This window comes from Hoplias malabaricus, chromosome 7 (genome assembly GCF_029633855.1).
Source record: "Hoplias malabaricus isolate fHopMal1 chromosome 7, fHopMal1.hap1, whole genome shotgun sequence".
Classification (NCBI taxonomy): Eukaryota; Metazoa; Chordata; class Actinopteri; order Characiformes; family Erythrinidae; genus Hoplias; species Hoplias malabaricus.
The window spans coordinates 19452311-19474359 of record NC_089806.1 but is presented as its reverse complement, the minus strand read 5'-3'; the positions used below and the strand labels follow the sequence as shown (position 1 = coordinate 19474359).

At 38.4% G+C, this 22049-nt stretch overlaps 1 protein-coding gene across 2 annotated transcripts in view; it reads right to left on the bottom strand.

Annotated features, from left to right (window-relative positions):
* The window catches only part of kcnh5a (potassium voltage-gated channel, subfamily H (eag-related), member 5a), a 134075-nt gene that overhangs the window by 30784 nt on the left and 81242 nt on the right, over positions 1–22049 (bottom strand). For both annotated transcript variants that reach the window (XM_066677125.1, XM_066677126.1), the window contains one exon: positions 5710–5909. In XM_066677125.1, coding sequence (XP_066533222.1) covers positions 5710–5909 — 200 coding nt within the window. The remainder of the gene's footprint in view (positions 1–5709; positions 5910–22049) is intronic.

Here is a 22049-nt window from a genome sequence, read left to right as displayed (position 1 = left end):
ACCAGATTTCTTTTGAGAAAAAGTGAGAAACAAATGATAACAAATGTTAAATGTTCAAAGCTTATTTGCAAGATGTGGGGAGGACTATTTTATACCGGTGTACAATACAGACCGATACTGTCAGCAGTAACAACACTGCTTATCACTTGCTTCAGTGCAAACGGGTGGCTACATTTCGGCAGGCTGGATGAGATGTGCTTATGATATATCAATGATAAACTCTAAATGGACATTTATTCACAGCTGTGCACACTGTTTGTTGTGTGTCTCTGTGTTTTTGCAAATGTAGACGGATGAGAGTGTGTAATAGCATTGTGTAGTGGTCGGTAGCATAGACGCTCGCTGACTCAGTACAATCTAAGGGCAGTCCAGAAACAGACAATTCAGCAAGTGTCCAGCCTCTAATAGATGCGAGTCTAAAAAGTGCAGAGTAATATGGCGGCGAATGCATCTTTTTTAATTAAATATATGAAAATAACTCTCCGATGGACAGGAACTGAATTTAGCTTCTTTTAGTGTAGTTCATTATTTCCTCACACTGAAGAAGGAAAAAAAAAAACAGAAACAAAATAAGAACTCGCTCAGCTGCTGCTGGTATTTGCAAATGTCAGTTTCTCAGCATGCATGAATATTTCATTTTGGTGCTGTCTAGAGTTATAATTAAATTAACTGTGAGCTGAAGGACTAGCACACAGAAGCTTTCCCCTCCTCTCACAAAATAGAAGGTTATTAGAAAAACAACAGAGGCATAAAATATCATCAGTAATCCTGCTGATATCATTATTAGCTGACTGAAATAGTAGGCTAAGAAGAGACACATAGTGCTAGAGTACAAATGAACCGTTATTCATCATTACATAAGTGAACGCTGCTAATCTAGATTGTAATCAAGTCTCCTTGGTCAAATGCTGAAGCAGTCATTCTAATTTGCTGCACATTGATCACAACAAAAAGCAAATACAAGCAGCCATTACTGCGCAGTAGTGTCTTATTTAGCACATCTCAGCCCTGTATCTGAGGCGGTCCGTAATATTGATCCAGGGCACCAGAGTCAGGCCTCTGTGGTATTAGATCTTTAAGTTTAACCCATTTTTAAGCCTTTGGAAAGCCCTGTAAATTCAACCTAACTTCCTTCTAGAGATTCCTTCATTAGACACCCCCCGCCCAAACGCTTTGGGATATTTTTGATTGATATTTTATAATACTCTGTTCTGGCACTGACAAAGTGGTAAATATCCAAAGGAACAAATAACTGACTAAAGGAACAATTCTTGATGGGTATTGTTCCCTGTAGACATGCACACAACTCTCCAATCTTTGCTAGGCAGAAAATACTTCCTCACATCCTTATATTATATATGTCATTATATGTAATTTCTTAGCTTCCCTACATCACATTCACTTGCTGCATGCCAAGATAAATCCCAAATATATTTATAATGTGAGATAGTTTAGACTACAGGATGAACTTCTATATTCATATATTTATTCTTAAACTGTGCAGAGCAGCAGATCTCCAGAAACACCTGTTATAACTAACAATTACTCCATCATTCAACCATCACCTTTCAATTACTCTGCTAATAGCATGGCTATAAGGTAACCATAAAACATAGACCTTGGGATTTTTATATGAGAATCTGCAAGATCTGATGACTGAACAAAAAAATTAATTTCCCTAAAAAGCTACTCATGTAGTTATATCAGTGCTTTACAGCCAATCAAAAAGACTGGCAGGTGCAGTTTCACTCATTTGAAGAAATTAATATGCATCAATTTTATGACATTTAATCTGACTGGTGTGGCTTTGTAGAAACACGAAGATTGTGTGGCATTACGTGTTTGTGTCTGTGTGTGCGTGTATGTCTGTGAGAGAGATGGAGAGAGAGAAAGAGAGAGCACTGCAGCAATAATGCTACATTATTAAGTGCCAAATTAAAAAAAAAAAAAAATGAGGAAAAAAAAGTGTCTGTATTCACATGCTAATGGTTCCATTAGAGGTTGTGGGACAGGCGTGGAGGCAGCACAATGGAAAATGAATTAGATCTCATCTCTCTCACTTCACCAGAACTTAATTAAAATGCTGCAGAGCCCAGTTTTCCCCAGTAGGATGAGGCAGACGAGCATCAGGATGGGAGTCCTATGCATAACTCAAGACCTGTATCATATATGTGTACAGTAAGTGAGACTACTTTTTGGATTTAAAGACGTTGTTTCTGAAATCAAGGCTATTGAAGGCGATGTTCACAGTTTGAATCCAATACACGTTTTATAAAATTCAGAGAATACTTCCTCAAAATATTCCAGTTCTGTGATCTGTTTATACACTGAAAAATGTTCCATTGTTTATATGCAGCTCTGGTTCAGTAAATAGGAAAGAAAACTAAGTGTCGTGGTCCAGAATGTCTCAGGCTTTCTCTCTTTCTCAACAATAGATGAGAAACGGCATCTGGAGGTGTATGGACAGTGAAGGGACCTCACGAGGTTGAAAAGCATGAAAACTGATGAGGAGGTTGCTCTTTTGCTGCTTCATAAGCAGATAACACTGCTTTATTTGTGCTGTTACTTAAGGAGGAACTGACTCTAAATTCTGGAAACTGCTAAATGCATCTAAATAAAGACAAACCAAAAGTGCTACAAAACTAAACAACTTGAGTTACAAATGAGCTGCTGTGTTAATTCAAACAGCAAAAAAATGTCAAGCTAACTGAACTAGGGTTTGGTGTTATATAATGCTAATACCATATACAGCAGTATGTACCATATATGCAGTATCTCAGAATGAGGACTGCATTTGTGACGTGTGTGGTGTGTCAAATTTCTGCTCTGTGTCTTTACGTACAAGACCAAAGTTCATTCATGTGCATGTAAGAGAGCAACGGGCAGGGGGCACTGCGGGAGCTCACTGACTGGTGATGTCATACTCTGAAACTGCATGGGAAAATAAACACAAGCCCAGTAGCCCATCGCAGTTGTACGTTTAGAACTGAGTTTGGTGTAAAAGAGAGAGGATGAAGCTGAAAACAGACAAAATACTCAGAAGACACTTCACTCGACTTTGTGCTCACAGGTATGAGGCTTTATCCTATAAATGCACTAACATCTGGATCAGCACAGTAAATACATGCCAGCCAGCTGAAGATATCACCTGTAGCTGACCCATTCGCCAAACCAAGAAAAATTTTCATGTACGCCGTTCACTAAATGTGTGTGTTTTGAGGTTCAGTTCACTGGAAAATCATATGCTGTAGTGTGCTAAACATCAAGCTGTCCCCTTATGTTTCTAAACAGTGTAGAACGGTTATATTTTTCTTATTTTTAACACGTGTCTCAAACAAGCACGGTTTGTGCTAAACTGAACTGCACAGTGCTGAAAACCCTTCACTTCACCCTCACAGATAAGAGGCTCACTCACTGCAACTCCAGCCCCATGGCAATACCTTATTCCGCATTAATATTTTGAGATGGTATGACGACATGAAAAATATGTATACCACCCATCCCTAACTGACATCAGCATCATACTCAAGCATACAATTCCACTTTAAAACATGTAGAGTTTCTGAATGTGATATTTTGTTGTGAGAACAGTTGTTCTCCAGAATCAACCTCTAGTCTTCTATGAAGGCTTTATAATAGAGCTCAGATATGGTCTGTGAGGATCTGATGGCATTCAGCCACAAGACAATTCAAGATGTCAAGTACTGAGTTTGAATGGTTATTTCATGGGGTGGCAGGGTTACACCCATTTAGCCAACACTTGGTATTGGGCATCGGGACATCACATGCAGCTGCCTCAGAGTGTCCTGTTCTACTGACCGTACATCTTATGGAGCTACAGTCGAATGCTTGAGTCAGGTCAGCATATGCGTATGCTTTAAAATATCTGAATTAGCTAATCAATAGCGATGTCTGAAAGCACATATAATATACATATATAATCATATATCTCGAAGAGGTATAATATAAATTTGACAAGGACACCAAACTTTGCATCAGAGAAAAAATATGATACAAGGCAACTCTGTCAGAGTAATGTATAACAATACCACCCTCACTGTTAGTGAAACGATACCACTGCATCAAGTACAGCCAGTGAAGCAAGTCTGAGGCAGAAGCTTTCTAAACTTTTCTTGGCGCATCATTCTGAGCTGGTCACAGTGACCAGCTACACAGCAAAAGATATGTTGATTTTAGTCTTAAAATAGCTCAGGATTGACGAAGGTTTATTCAAATGTTTTTCCTAAACTAGTCAATTTTCAGCACTAAATTAGCTTTTTGTAGATTGGCATCACAACAGTCAACATGATGCTTTATGATTTCAGAATCAAACATTTCTAAAGGCATCACATGAGCAGTAAAGTGTGTGCCACTTCCTGTGTCTCTGTGTCAAAGGCAGCTCTCTGCACATTTACAGAGAGAAATTTACAGAGAGAAGCTCTGCATACTGGAGCCTTTTCATGCCCCCGGCATCGCAGCCAATAATGTCGAACCCCTGCTGACTTCTTCTGAGCTCCCCCTGAAATTAGATTTAAACCTTTCAAACTACATTTCAAAGAAGATCTTTCCATGTCAATAGACAAACCTCACCAAACCTGAAAAGGTGATTTGTCATCGCTGATAAAACAAAACCTTGTATTTCCAAAATAATGCAAGAACATTCTTAAGTTTCAACGTAAGTCACTGTAACATACATTCACTCATACATCTTCTGTTACCAGTTCATCCTGATAAGGGCCGCAGTGGGTCAGGAGCATACAGACACAGAGTCAATGGGCACAGGACAGGAAGACACCCTGGACACGGCTCCAGTCCATCACAGTGTTTTGTGGAGAATTTTACGAAGTCAACTGGACAACCATGTATTTTTGGACAGTGGGAGAAAACTGGACATGAGAAAAACACACCAAACTCCTTACAGCCTCAGGACCCTTCACCCAGCAACACTACATGTTGCACCACAGAGCCTCACTTGACACTAATGGTCCACTCATCATGGACTGTTGAGTGAGCAGCAGCTGGTATTTGTAAATAATGTAAAAAAAAATGGAGATTTAAGGTTTTGTTCCAATAGTGATGTTTTAAGCCTCAATAAAAATGTTTAGTAGTTATCATAGTTCAGTATGCAAGGCCACTATGAAATAGTTAACCTGCCTGTGCCTGTGAGGTGAGAAGAGTGAGTGTCATATTTTATACAAAGGGTAGTGTACGTTCTGTTTCGGGCACTGTTTATCTCAAAGAATCTACTGTTCCAGAACTTCTAAGGTCAGCAGAGAGGGGAAAAGATTGAGGCTCATCAGGAGAATTGAGGCTTATTCTAATATTTCTCCAAATGAGAGCTTTCTGGCTCTTTCACTTTAATGCATGAGCATGATATATTTAGCCAGGCTTGAAAGTCAACTTTATTCGTCTCAAGGCTGTTCACAGAATTGAAAAAATGTATAGTGAGTATTAAACTGCACTGATGAATAGGGTTCAACGAAGTGATGCTTTTCAGGTCCTTCAATTCCAGTAATCATCTGAACACTTGGGTCCACACCTAAGACTAAGCTAAGGCTTGTTTAAGGAGGGCCTAATTGTCACAAGTTGGTTTTCACACAAGACAAGGTAAAACAGATAATATATTCATCTATTTGCTTGAGACACCAACTGACAACAGGGGGACAAATAGGGAGAACATTTAAAAGGAAGAGTTACATGTTTCCTCACCTTCTCTGTGTCGATGCCTTTGGACATGGCCCACGTAGAGACAATGTAGTCCATTACTCTTTCACTCAGGCCTTTGGGCACCTGATAGAGTTTGAGAAAATCCCGCACATTGTTGAGCATCTCATGGTAGCGGTTGGTGTTGGTGTACATCTGCTGGAAAATGGTGGTCACATTTCCAAAAATGGTGGCATACAGGAGAGCTGTGAAAAGAGAGATGGAAATCTTAAGATCCCATCGGAGAGCTGCTGAATAAAAATCAAAGATAAGGCTAAAGCAAGAGCTCCTGGAAAAATCTGCAGAGAGAACAGGGCTGTGCTGGCAGTGAGGAAGGCTATGTCGGTTGGAAAGGACGTTACTGGCTTTCTCTCTGCTGTTTTACTGCAGTGGATTGCTTCTCATTTCCTCCCTTAAGCATCCTAAATACATAAGCATGGATATGCTAACATTCTAGAGGCAAAGTGATTCTACTGCGTGACAGCCAGCAGCGAGCACACAAACTGACACACTGTACAAACTAGTGAAACACACGAGCTACACTTCTGTCAAGATATAAAAACCCAGGAAGACCAGGAAAACATTGTTTAGTAGAACACATCTCAGGGACCATGTTAAATAATATAATTTGCAGTCAAAATATTTTAAAGCTAGTCATCAGTAAAAATAAATAAATAAATAAAAAACAACCGAGAGAAAGCTGTTAACTATGTGCACATCCAGCCAATCAGGAGCACCAGTCATAGCTTCTTGACAGCTACACATCCTTCACTGTCCCTTTTTTTCTGATTTGAAGACAAGTAATTTTTTCATGATCTACCAGGTCTTGTTATAATACAATATGACGGGTTTAATTCCAAATTGATGTGCATCTGTTTGTTACAATGTTTTAAATATAATTATATAAGAATATAAGTACTATAAGGGTACTACACATTTTCCTTAATGGAAGTGCTTAATCATAACATTCATATTTATTGTATGTGAAAAGTCCACATCCAACAACAATTCATGAAAAGAAAAAAAAATAAATTTAATCAGTGTGCCCCTGTAATGTCTTTTGGAATGAAACCCTTAATTTTTGAACTCACTTTCATTGTCCATCTGCCAGTAAATTACTGTAAATCTAATAACCACACACATATCTCACAAAAAAAGAATTTGTAGATAATGGTCACTGTAAAAAGAAATGGTGCAATGGTCTTTGAGTTCTGCACAGTACTGAATGTGAGATGAGGATAAATACGGTCACATTCTTACAGAGAGGGAAGGCTACAGGGAACCTCATTCCCACCCACTCAAAGAGGAAGTGTAACACTGTATACTGGTTCTGTTTTAAGCTTCACTAAAGAGGCTGTAAGAGCACTAAAGCCCTGAGCAATGTCAAGCAGACTGAAATGATACGCATCGCAGGAGCAGTGCACAGGCCTTTGCCCTGCCACAGTAGAGCCTCTGTCATGAGATAAACATTAAAAATGGGCTAATTAGAAGAAAAAAACTGAGACTATAATTAATGTTTAAGAAAATAATAAGTCTGAAAAAACACCAAAACTTTGCAATTAATGAGGTAACTTTATAGTAACACCCACTGTATGTAATTCCAAGATATGCACAAAATAAACTAATTACTATTCAGAAAATATCATAAACAAACATTGTGTCAAACATTGACTACCGATGACAGAAGCATTTAATTAATGAGGTAAGTTTACCCCAGAGTTTGTGGTTTTCTCCTTAACACATATACGTAATAAATATAATCATGAGATGGCCGACAAAAATAGCAACATAATATTTGATCGCAGATGCTGACGTCAATGGTTTTCCAAGCCTCATTTATTACAGAAAATTGCAAATGAAAAAACCCTCAATAATTCAAACATGAGAGTATTAAAATGTCAATGTAGTGTGATGAAATGGCACTGATATTTTACAGCATTTAACATTTAAATACTCCTTCATGTTTGCACTCGGTACATATATTATACTGTATATCATCAGTCTTATCTCCATAACCCCATTTCTATTGGTCCATATAATGTGAGATAGATCCTAAAACGAATGACAATGAGAACTTAACTGGACATTCTAGGTTGTATACAAACTTGTGAACATACAGGGGTTGGACAATGAAACTGAAACACCTGGTTTGAACCACAATTATATATTAGTATGGTGTAGGGCCTCATTTTGCAGCCAATACAGCGTCAATTCGTCTTGGGAGTGACATAAACAAGTCCTGCACAGTGGTCAGAGGGATTTTAAGCCATACTTCTTGCAGGATAGTGGCCAGGTCACTACGTGATGCTGGTGGAGGAAAACGTTTCCTGACTCGCTCCTCCAAAACACCCCAAAGTGGCTCAATATTTAGATCTGGTGACTGTGCAGGCCATGGGAGATGTTCGACTTCACTTTCATGTTCATCAAACCAATCTTTCACCAGTCTTGCTGTGTGTATTGGTGCATTGTCGTCCTGATACACGGCCCCGCCTTCAGGATACAATGTTTGAACCATTGGATGCACATGGTCTTACTGGTGCAATGTGCAGTTAATGAAGATTGGCCACCAGGCTGCTCCAATTTAGCCATGAAACCTCCCACACTAAAATGACAGGTGTTTCAGTTTCATTGTCTAACCCCTGTATAGGGTAGGTTCAACCTGTTTATGAAATCTGCACCTAATCCAGGTATTTTCATCTATACACACATATACAAAAGACCTGTCCAGAAATGGGCATGAGGATATCATATATACACAGAAATTCCATCAAGATTAGTAATAGCAATCCAGGCTGGTCTGATAATGAGGCCTGCAGGATTCGGAATGATGATTCTCAATACACTGGGCAGACTAGAATTTGACCGCTTTGTAAGACGCAACCTTAGATCAGTTTAATAAACACACTCATTTGTGCTTATTGTCTCTGGAAACTAAAGCACTAATTCAGTGTGTGTGTGTGTGTGCAGGCTGAATAATGGTAATAGCTTTTGCTTTGATGCGGCGTGTAATTTGTAGGTAGGACTTTGCCATTTAGGCGGGATGCAGATCAATTCTGAGCCAATAATTCACCCATTTGTGTGAACACAAGCTCTTATTGTTTTATTAGTTTATTCAATATGGAGCAGACATTAGAGAGCCATCAGCAGAAATATAATTTAAAACACCTCCCTGTGAGCGTGAATGCATTCAATAACACAGACACACACACACGGGTTTTTCAAGCGTTTTGAAAAACGCTTACATAGTCATCCATTCATTTTGTGGAGACATACCTTTACCTTATCCAAAATTACTATTGGCCCTAACCTTAGACCTTACCATAATTCTAAAACCGAGCACATCTTCACTTTAAGGTATACTGTTTCAAGTTGTGTTGATCCAACACACAAGGGAAAAGATTCAATACAGTTTGTGTTTGTACACAGGTTTCAGTCCTGGTACACACACACTTAAACACACACACACACACACACACACACACACACACACACACACACACACACACACACGTGCACACACACTAAAACTATTATTAATTTTCCAGTCAAATCCAGTTATTATTTTCCCCAGGAAATATTTCTGAGATAGAGCTTGACGATACGGCCAAAATTTATATCTCAAAATATTTCTCAATTTCTGTCAATATGATATAATTCCAATATCTATATGAACAATAAAAAGCCACAAAAACACTGCCAAGAACTGAAAGCTACATGACATCACCATCAAACAACAGCCTCTTGGTTTGTCAATACTAATATTTTTAAACTAACTTTAAAATTGATCGCAATGAACAGATGCCAGTGCCCTGTAATGACTTCAGTCAGTGACAGATGCTGTGATTAATATTTACTGAAATATTGAAAATATGTTTAAAAATCATATAATAATGTGTGTGTATCACATTAACATTGTGATACACACACATTAGATTAGATAATATAAGATAACTTTCATGACTTTCAAAACATTCTAAAATGAAACAGAAAATTGGACTGACTGAATTTGTGAACAGCATTAAAGCTTTCATCTTGGAGAGAGAGTGGAAGATCAAGTGCCACTCTCACTACAGGCCTTAAAGAAGGAGGTTTCTGTGAAAGAGAAATACAAACTAATGTAAAAGGACATACAAGAAGAAATTTGGCAAAATGAAACAAAAAATCAGCTGGGAATCCTTGAGCATTCATTGTCCACCCCAAAATGCACTCCTCAACATTGCTGTATGTGCTGGAGAGATGTGACGTTACATTTAATTTGGAAATTAATTAAATGAATGGTGATCTCGCTTTCACACAGTACTCTAAGCAAAATGGAATAGACTGAAGTAAGCTTGCCGACACACACTCATTGTCGAATAAAAGCAAAGGCAAGCGCAGTAAATGAGGCTTCCATAAATCATGTCAGACACAGATGCGTATGCGTGTGATAAGCTGAGTAATTATGCGGGGATTACCCGCAGCTTAGTGTTAACAGATAGTGCTGAGGTTTTCAGAGACTGGGCACATGGTCAGCACAAAGGTCAGGCAAACACAGCAAGAAAATTCAAGCCTCGGGCCTAGAGAGACCACAGAGCTCAACAAACACATCGCACTACAATACACACACTAACAAACACTGCAGAGAGAGACTACACCAGTACCAGAGCCTATGCTCAGATCTGTGCTTTTCTAATTAACATTCAGTACCTAATGCAGTACTAAAGGTTCTAGTTTTATGGTACCTGCTCAAGACTGACACTAAAATAAACCCTAATTATGTGCAAGGGTATTCTCACTAATCAGATATGCCCTACAAGCAGTTTGATTAACCCTCAGATAAAAACATAAAATAAAAGGGTGTGCTGCACTTAAGAGCCAAGTGTCAGCCAAAAGGGTATGAAAGCCAATAGCGTTGGCCTGTGCGGCCATGGATCCAAGGTTCTCCAGTGTAATGGAGACCTATCAATGGCATTTGTGATCTAAAACTAATTATTCAACACCAGTACCTGACGTCACTATTGCTACTGCCTTCCAGAAGTGAAAATGCTGTATGTACTGTATATGCTGTGTATCTAGATGCAACACGTGTCGCACTGAACCTCTGAGTCTGCCCACTAAAGTGAGAGCTGATTTGGGGAATGAAAGCCAACGTAAATAATAATATTGGAAACAGCCTCTGTGATGTATTTGTGCAGTAAGAGAAAGGAGACTGGGGAGAGATGGAGGACAAGAAGAGGAGACTGAAGTAAAGCACTATAAGTTCCCACTGCTGTGAGCCCCCAAAGTGGATGCTCAGAAGAAAAGACCAGGATTAGCTGGATTTAATGACTGTGGCTTTCAGAGGAACTGCATCACGCTTCTAGCCACATGAGGGTTTGTGTTCGGAGTGAATCCTTCTAGCTCCTCTTCTATCCAGTATCGACACTAAGAATGAGCGAGACCATTAATATTGGCCTCATATTCCAATATTAATACGAGTAACGATATTCAAAAGTGTTTCTCTGCACAGGAAAGTTGGAAATCTGCGATGAAAACCAGTAGATGGATGAAAAATAATATTCAAAAGCTTTAACATTTAGTATTAACAGGCTTCCACATAAATCGCCTGTTAAGTAGAATAAAATAAATTCATATAATCTACCAGTATTCACCTCAGGTTTTCATGTGCCTGCATTTGTGTGAGCAAGAGATACACAAGAAAAAGACATGATCATTTAATTTTATTTAGGTCTTCCTTGGTCATATCTGTCCAATGTGAAGCTGAGATTTAGCCATTGAGTCATCAATAATAAGATACACTTATATAGTGCTTTCAGAAACTCAAGGTTACTTTACAATGTCAAAGGAAATAAATAAATAAATAAATAAATAAATAAATAAAACACGTAGTTTAGATGGAGTGAAAGTATTCAGAATATTGGTAGGTTTCTGGCTGAAGTTTGAAGATGAGGGAGCTACAGTACTGTGCAAAAGTTTAAGGAACCAGAGATTGAGATTTAAAATGCTATTTATCAAAGTTGTAAGTGTTTATTTGCTAAAAAACAAACAACAAATAATTCCCAACATTAGAATAAAACCAAATAACAGCGTAGAGAGTTCCAGAGGGTGGGCGCAGCAACATTAAAACACCTGCCACTTGTTGTGGAGAGCTTGAACCTAGGAAGAACTAGAAGACCAGAATCTCAGGACCGTAGCTTGCAAGATGGGGCCTGGAGGAGTAATAGGTCAGAAAGGTAGGCAGGTACGAGACTATGCAAGGCTTTAAAGGTTAACAGGCAATGTCCATACCGTGCTTGCCAGCACTGTAAGAATGGTTACACCATTAAAGAGCCAGTACAATAGGAAACCTCCTGTGTGCCACTAAGTGGTCTTTAAAATGTCATATATATTTATATATTTAAATTCATTCATTGTCCATAACCACTTCATCCTGTTCAGCGTCACGGAGGGTCCGGAGCTTACTTGGAATCACTGGGCTCAAGGCAGGTATGCATCATGGAGAGGGTGACAATCCATCAGAGGGCACATCACACACTCCCACATTCACTCACTCACGCACACCTATGGACACATTTGAATAGCCAGTCCACATACTAACATGTGGTTTTGGACAGAAGGTGGAAGGAAACTGGGGCACCCGGAGGAAACTCACACATACACAGGGAGAATACACCAAACTCCTCACACACAGTGACCCAAGGTAGGGATTGAAAGCACAACCCCTAGACCATGGAGCTTTGTACAGAGACAATCCAAACCTTCCTGGGAAGACAGTTGAACCTGACACTCCACTGCTATTCTCCCTCCTTTGGGTTAAGAATAAAACAGACGTATATAGAACAAAATAAGGCATAAACAAACAATATCTATTAGGTGTATAATAATTAGACGCAAATAAGCAGCTGGAAAAGAAGGAGCCAACACTAACATTATAACTGCTGGAATTTCTATAAGGTGGCATAGAAGAAAAAGAAGCCAACTTGTCTGTTTATTCTAACAGCTTGCAGCTTTGTGTCACTTCAAATGGTGTAGCAGCATTTAAGGTGGAAAGGGAACTTTGAAGAACTTAACTTAGCACTTGCAACTACTTCACTTAAGTTAAACAAATACTAGAGAGCATAAAAACTTTTCTGCTTCAAAGTTTAGTTTATGTATGCTTACTGTGGTTCTGAGAAGCTTTTAAAGTTGCGGAGAGTGCAAAGCGCTTCGACACTGCTCCACACCCCATCATTTTCCATATAGTAGGCTGTAGTGACTAGGCTTTTACTCACTAACAATCAAACCTCAAGAAGAATGATCACTGCTGTTCCCACAGTTCGCTCTCATGGAGACTTTTTCCGCTACTCATATTTTCACTTCATATACTGATTAATATGAGACACTTCCTCTCTCGAACTTGACACAAAGTTGAGATGGAGGGGGGCCTTCATTAATTTGCAGGGCCCTACGTAATGACAGCGTACTGAGCTTATAGGATGGACCAGCTATAGTTGTGTCACTAGTGACACTACCTTTCCAGTCCCAATATTCGTGTGTATTGATCTTCTAGAAGACCTTTCAGGATCAGAAATACTGATATTTCAGTATTGATCCGCACATCACTCACTGAAACACTTCTGCAAGCTCATTCAACCTGTAACCACGAAAACTCTATGTTACTTCAGACACTTGGCCTAATCAAATCTGGTGGAGACACAGTTGTGGACTCGTGGGTGGTCCCCCCCAGAGAAAGGGGCATTTTCTCCCTGAAGCACTCGCTAACACAGTGTGTGATGTATGGGAAAGGCTGGCTGTGTGGTAGTCAGCCGTTTGTCATTTCTGGCATTAGTTCCTCTATAAATGCCATCTCTCCTCCACTGAAGCAGACTCGTTTCTCATTAGGTCGGGTTAATAACCAATTTGACGGCATTTTATGGGCCAATAATGGAAGTAACAAAAGCATTGCAGATGCACTTCTGATGTGGCCTGATAAAATAAGACTAAGTGGTTGGGGACCGGAACGACTCTCCAAGTGGCCTAGAGATTGCCCAGTGCACTGACATAGAGAGAGAGAGAGAGAGAGAGAGAGAGAGAGAGAGAGAGAGATTGTAGTCCTTCCATTCATTTCTGGATCAATTCAGTGCAAGGTTGGATACGCCTGAATAAATATTTTATTGATTTGTTGTGTTAAATAAATAAATAAATAAATAAATAAATAAAACATTATCTACAGGGGACTGGAATGTTTTTCTGTATATTTATGCATATGTATATTTTCAGCATTTTCTCTACATTGAAATGTGAAGATGTGTTTTTTAAAGATGTATTAAGTTATTTATTTTCACTTAGAAAATTTCCACTTCACAACATTGTGAAAAGTCATGATTCAATAAGAAACTTTGAATAGGGAACTATAATTTCTTGTTTTAAATACATTAAAGGCCACGTTTCTTAAGGCTGTATGACACCTGTAAAAGGCTTAAATGACCAGTGTCAGAAACAAACACAAACATCTATGATGCATATTCTATTAAATGGTTGTAAAAACACTTTCTAAGGTGAAGAAAGTGACTTAAGTAGTTAAGTAGTTTATATGACAACAGACAAGTGTTGATATTCCTTCATAAAGATTAATTTAGGTTAATGTCACTGCTAAGAAATGTAGGCGTCTTATAAACAATGACACAGCAAAGTTCTACCACCACATCTAATACTGCAATCATTAAACTTTTTCCACTTGTGGTAGACTTTATGTTAGAGGTTTTCTCTTACATCGCTCTCAATACACCGGATTTAAAAAAATATCAGGAAACTAACATGTTACAAAATAACACTTTTTAAAGTCAATTATTTATTTTCTATTGGGTTAAATATTCATATATAAAGTTTGTTATACCACAAAATCTCAGCAAAATATCTTCTCAAATGGTTTGTGAAATTATATTAGAAATTATATTATACTATTAATAGAATAAGATTATTATTTGTGGAGCAGCTTCTTGTGTAAACCCTTTGCCTCTAACAAATTAAAAAACAATTTATTAAGAACTCTTAAAGTTTTCTCTCCGTCTACTGCATGGTTTTGTTAAACTCTACCAACAGCAGAACTGAAATAACGTAATAAATCATAACAACCCTTAGGGCCTTGGCGAATTTTCACATGTAAGATCATGATGGACTCTGTTCTGACTGCAGTACGCAAGTGTTGCAACATCTATGTAATCTGCAGAATATGAACTAAACTAGTAGGGATTCTTTGCCATACAGTATAGTATTACCAGCGGTGGACAAAAATAGATGTAATTTGTATTTAAGTGGGGTTTTTTGTGTATCTCTACTTTACTGAAGAATTTCTACTTTGGGTGAGTTTTTACTTTAATTCAGCTTTATTTCAAAGTCAAATATCTTACTTTTTACTCCAGTACCTTATGAAAATCTGTCTTTCTGTATCATTTATTTGTGAATAAATCCATAGCAAGTTTCCATAACAGATCTCCCTGCTCTGTACATCCCTAAGCCATGACACATAGTGGCGCCATTGCTAGGAGATGGACGAACACAGTCTGAGGGCTAAAACAAGCGAAACTTGATGTTTCTCCACCTAAGAACAAGCAACAATAAAGACAGACATGTTATTTTATTTACTGTTATGTGTATGAGAGACGGTAAGTAATCACTTGTTTCAGTTCTTAAAACATTTACAAAATATTAACATGATTTTTACAGTTTAGTATTCGGGTCTAAAATTACAATATATTCGTACTTCACGGTTTATGAATCCGTTGATGCCATAAATCACTCTAGAACAGTCTGTTGTAGGTTTATTACACAATACTTGAAGTGTAAAATCAGAAAGATTCCAAAATTTGAAAATCAGTCCAGCACAATAAACAAGTCCAAAAGTCACATCCAAAAAAAAAAACAGAGTATCAGGCAGAAAGTCTATTACGAAACCATAATATATTAGGGAACAGAACTACAGAAATAGCTCCAAAAAGAGAGCTTAAAGGAACACTAAGTAATATATATACCTTAAAATTACAGTTTCAAAATCATTGTGAATCCTCACTGATCTGTGTCATTGCTACTCTGGGCTCGGCACTGCAGAAACTGCACTATGTAACTTTTAGAGGAGGGTATTTTGTCAGCTATCTTCTTTCCCTTCTGGAAAAATGTATAATTCAAAGCATTCTTTCTGATAGAAGAATCAGACCAAGCTGTGTTCACTTGCATCTCAAAAAACATAAAATCTTTAACATAGTCAAAGCACAGCATTCAGGGTACAACACACTCATTTGTGAACCTATGTTAAGAGCAGGTTTAAAGGCTAAGCACCACTTAATGGATATTTCACATTATTTTAGTTACTGACATATATAAGTATGAATTAAAATGAAAATCGCAGCTTAATTTGCTTTAAAACTGACAATTTTATTAAATTGACGGAAAAACCCGAGCTCGCTACGGAAATTCTTGAACGCAACTGTGACGTCACTGGTGGACAAGAGCTGAACAACACAGCGGTAAAATACCGTTATGACTGACTGTTATGACAGTATCTAGCTGATAGCTAAATAACCAACATTATTCATCCGCACATCACTCACTGAAACACTTCTGCAAGCTCATTCAACCTGTAACCACGAAAACTCTATGTTACTTCAGACACTTGGCCTAATCAAATCTGGTGGAGACACAGTTGTGGACTCGTGGGTGGTCCCCCCCAGAGAAAGGGGCATTTTCTCCCTGAAGCACTCGCTAACACAGTGTGTGATGTATGGGAAAGGCTGGCTGTGTGGTAGTCAGCCGTTTGACATTTCTGGCATTAGTTCCTATATAAATGCCATCTCTCCTCCACTGAAGCAGACTCGTTTCTCATTAGGTCAAAAAACCCGAGCTCGCTACGGAAATTCTTGAACGCAACTGTGACGTCACTGGTGGACAAGAGCTGAACAACACAGCGGTAAAATACCGTTATGACTGACTGTTATGACAGTATCTAGCTGATAGCTAAATAACCAACATTATTCATGACAACAGCCTAGCAATAAGCTTAATAAGGTCCCGTTATTCTTGTAAATGTGATCGAAGTCGAACTCGAATTCATCCGACACTATAAACCTCCGTAAAGCAACTACGTAGCCTAGTATAATGTGAGCCACCAAGTTTAGCAAGTCAAGCTAATGTTAACTAACACCAGCTAAAACAGGGCGAAGTAAGTGTACTTACCCTGTTTACCTCCATGTTACAGAGGCTCTTGAACACTTTTCGTTGGTGTCCTTACATGCCCATATTGTTGGAAAAGCGCCAGTGAAATGAGCTACAGATAACGGAGTGAGCGGATGGTCTTTCCAACTGTTTAAAGTTGACAAATTTAGTCCATTTTCTGGATATTTTGGGATCTTTGGGCCATTTGTGCACAGATGTCCCACTGTACATTGAATGATTGCAGCCAAAAACAACACACCTTTTCGTCATTTTGCATTAAATTAAATGCGACTTCTAGAGTTGTTGTCCACCATCTACGTCACAGGCAAGACGCCTATTAGAGTTTCCGAAGACCGTTGGGGGGGGGGGGGGGGGGACCAACAGTTTTTTAAACCTTATTCCTTGAATTAGTAAAAAATAACATATTTTCTGACTATCAATAAACACAAGTTAGGAACTCAAATTCCAATGTATTTATTAGTTTGACCCTTTCATATAGCTGGTGCTTAGCCTTTAAACATAAACTTTAACTAAGTTATAAATAAGTCTTAAAATCTAAACTTTGCTTGTTCGCAAAAGGTTATTTCAGTGTCACTTGGTTCTAATGGAAATGTTTTGCCCTCCGTGTTTTGTGCTTATGATAACTTTAATAGACACCAGTGTCAGACTAATCAATGACATTCTATTAAAAGAGTGCACCAAGAGTGACACAGGAGTCTTCAAGCATTAAGAAATAGTCTTGTTAGAAAACTGATAATAAGACATTAAAGCCAATATAAATCATGGTACTTTTACTTTAGATTCTTAAGTACATTTGAAGGCAAATGCTTTTGTACTTTTACTCAAGTGAAGGTCTACAATGAGGACTTTTGCTGATATAATACTTTACCTTGAGTATCTCTACTTTAACTCAAGTACATTGACTGCGTACTTTGTCCACCACTGAGTACTACACATATTGTTATATCAGTGGGAAAAAAACAGGAAATAAAAACAGAATTCTTTTCCCCAGTCAGATTAAATGTAAACAAAACAAAGACTGAAATCTCTTGAAACACTTCACGGATAAACAAGTCTTAAGCCTTTGAAAGTAAAACTGGAGCCTATGCTTTGTGTTGATATAGTTCTCTAGGCAGTTTTAACAACGCCTATGAGAGGCACTACAAGCTTTACTCCTGCACGATTTTCAACAAAATGAGGCAGTTTTTGTAAAAAAGGAAACAATACTGTGATTTTCAAAAGCTTTTGGGGAAAAAAAAGCAATGACATCATCAAAGTGGAAGACAAGAGCAAAAATAGCCAACTGCCCAGCTGTAAATATCATTTCTCAGGTGGCCTAAGACTTTTGCACCATACTGTACATAGCCTGTAGGAAACATCTCTCTTCACTCCTAACAGACCCTCCCCTCATGTATGTAACACCTCATCTAGAACAGCAGGACAAGAAAAACTTAGGATACGCCAGGAGGGTTAAATAAAAGATTCATCGTCATATCAAAGGGGTGACAGTGTATATGATGATGACAGTGATATTATGAGTAACGACAGAGTACCCGCTGCAAAGCTGAGCCATGTAATATCTCTCTGCTCAATAACCAAGCTGCTATGAAATATTCAGCAGGCTGAGTCACTGGTTCACAGCACTGAGACAGAGCCTTACAGAGAGAAAACAAAACCCAGCACCAGCCGTCCAAACTCAGCCTTGTCCCCATGCCTGGACACTGTCCACTGCCATAATACCAGATTAGCAAAGCCAGAGGTTTACTGCATGTAAGCACAGAGATTAAGTGTTAAATATAGTCTATGAAAAAACAGCATATCCAGAATGTGTGTGTGTGGGGGGCAATGGGCCCATGTCAAACTGTAATAGAGTTATTAAAGTGAAAAATAGAAGGCAGACTGAAGAGGCCAAGCTCAATTTTTTCACTGTTTTAATTTAATGTAATATGTAAACAAAACCTTTATATAATATATGTTCTTTAACATATATGTTAATATGTTCTCTTTTTTTAGCACAAATTCATTATTTTACCAAATTTGTCCGCTTCACAGTGTCTAGTTACATATTTATTTCATCATTTAAAGATGAAAACACAGCATCACTCCTGTGGAGTTCAGAAGGTAGAGTACATTATGCTATGTTAGTTTTTTCAATTAAAGCTTCAGTGTCTAACTGAAACTTTTACTCAGCAAATTAAGAGATTGTCATTCATAAATAATCAAAAAATACACTGAGATATTATAATAAAGTAAAAATGACAGAAGCTCTGTTCTCCCTATTACAGGTCAGTAAATAACCACAATAACTTTTGAAGCTGTAATAAAAGGTAAAAATATTACACAAAGGCAGCATGGTGGTGCAGTAAACACATGCGTTGGTAGGTGGATTGGTGACTTAAAAGTGTCCGTACATGTGAATGTGAGTCGCCCTGTGAGGGACTGGCGCCCCCTCCAGGGTGTGTTCCTGCTTTACGCCCAATGATTCGGGTAGGCTCCGGACCCACAGCGACCCTGAATTAGATAAGCAGTTACAGACAATGAATGAATGAATGAATGAGATATTACCTAGCCTTCCTTTATATACAGCTGTCTTTTTTATTTTTTGAAAATTTTATGACGAATGGACAAATTTTTGAATTTGAAGGGATAAAAAGAGGCTGGAATATAGCAACGTAAAAATGATCTTTGTGTATTGTTTTTGCAAACGGAACTCACACAACATTTTCCAGGACTTCAGGAGAAAGAAGAGTAAAAATGGGCTCTTTAATTTTGTTACTGATTCACTGCTGATGTGGTCATGAGACACCACCGTACTGAGTTCAACAGAATCTGTCTCACTTATGCACTTTCTGTTCTGATTGCCTGAGGGCAGTCTCTAAGTGACTTCTATGAAGACCCATATTGCTGAGGCTCTAGCAAAGGAGCTAGAGGGGGATGGGGGGTGGTGGGGTGGGGTACAGATACAAGTGATGATACAGCATTTTTGCGAGTAAGGTCCTAACCAACAGAGCCTGCTGGGTTGGCATAAACACACACACACATACTCTCTCTCTCTCTCTCTCTCTCTCTCTACTGTAGGTCTAGACTTTAATGACCAAATGTCTCATTCTGACTGGAGGACACCAATTAAACGTCCATGTTACATTCACCTGCTCTCTATCCATCAATAGGGAGCCACTGACTCTGGGGAAACAGTACAATATACAACACAGAGAGAGGAATATGTGGAGTATTCTTACAGACTCTCAGTCCTACACATACACAGACAAACACACACCAAAAACTGTTGTTTTCTTATGGATCAGGCTTTGAATGCTTTGAAAGACCACTGATAATGATGGCGTGCGTTTATGACTTGGAATCGTTCATATGTCAGTTTATGTGACCACCACTTTCAGCCTCTCTTCAACCTTAAGGATTTAACAAACACTTTTTATTACAGTTTTTATGAACTGATATGTGCAAATGAACTCTGTCCTGATGTTCTGCTTTGCTTTATGCCTCATTCAAAAAGCATTACCAGCTGAAACACTGCACTATGGACTGGTCAGAAATGCAATCAGCCCTTGGAATTTACACAGCCCAAAGTTGAAAATGGCTGCTAGATATGACCTAAATTTGGCCATCTGTAAATGTATTCCACCAGCACATATCTTATTTGTTATGTTATGCAGCATTCTGCAGTGTAGAGATGCATCTTTCAGCCTCAGTGATCTGACAAAATTTCTGATTTTGTATTATCCATTATCTTTCACTACATTACCCAGCATCCATTACAGTTTATCCCATACAAATACTTAGTGTTCTACTGTAATAAATCCTGACTACGAGTTTAGCCACTAATGTAAAGGGTAATAAATACAGATGTTATATTAATTCTTTCTCTATTAGCTAGCCAGTGGCAAAAAAAAAGGAATTCAATCAGCCTCCCATCAAGTGTCTGCCTTAAAATTCTTGTAGTTTTTCAAGAGTTCCTCACACCATTATGACTCACCAGAAAGTGGATTTCCTAATCTTTAAGTGAGAAGCTCTAAAGTCTAAAGCAGAAAGATAAAGGAAACAGCATTAAAAGCTTGTGCTTCTCCATAACTAAGATCAAATATACACCGTTGTAAATATGTTTACATTATCTCTCACTAAAATGAAGTGGACTAGGGAATGAAAGCGAGAGAGAAGTAGCGTAAACAAAGACTATTGCATCATCTATGACACTGCATCATATTTTTACTTACAGCACTTACAGCAGTCCTGAGCAGAAACTCAGTTACTGTCAATATGACATGAAAAGATAAATACGGGCCATGCTTTATAAAATTAGGCCTTGGACGCTCATGTTTGATTAGGGCTGTTGTCAGCGGACACAAATATAATCAGCCATTATTGTGAGTGTGTGGGTAATAAACTTCATGCACACGTGCCAGATACAGCCTTTGGAAAACTGCATTCATAAAATTGTCCGGCAATAAACACACACTAAAAAGTAAAATAAAATAATAATACAAAAAAGGTATCCTCTGAGATGTGAAGCCAGCCACTTCTTCTTTTCAAACTGCCACTAAATCCACAACACTGGACATCTTCATGAGCTTAGAGGAAGCACCAACTGCCACTAACTGTTGCATCAGCCAACAGATTCTTGCAGTTGCTAAAAGCTGGTTCATACTTAGTGCAGACACAACATGAAGTGCACTGTAGTGCCACACTGCCTGTTTTGCTTGTTCATAAGTCATATCTTTTCACTCACAGATATTTCCTCTTATTTCATCAGAGTCGATCATCTATGGAGTTCTATCCATCACCAGCCAAGAGTTTGCAGCCTCTGTGAATCTTTATAATCCTGTAGCTCTGAATCATACACATGCCTGTACTTCAGCACTCCTTCAGCCTACCTTTCTTTGAAACATGCTTGTTTGATCTGACACATTCTGGGAAAGCAGGCTATCTTTGGACCAAGCACATTTCCTAGTTTCTGCAACACGTTTTCTCTGGCCAATGAGTGATTGAGGCCAGTGTGTTGTTAAATTTTTCGAATGGTATGCGCCACCATGCCTGGCTTTGTGCTAAAAGTTGGGAAGTTTTTGTTCGGATTCAGGAAAACTGCATTTGTGAAGATGTCCTGCACACAGCAAGAAGTAAAGCAAACACCAAAACCCGTAGGATAAAAGTGAAAGAACATAAAT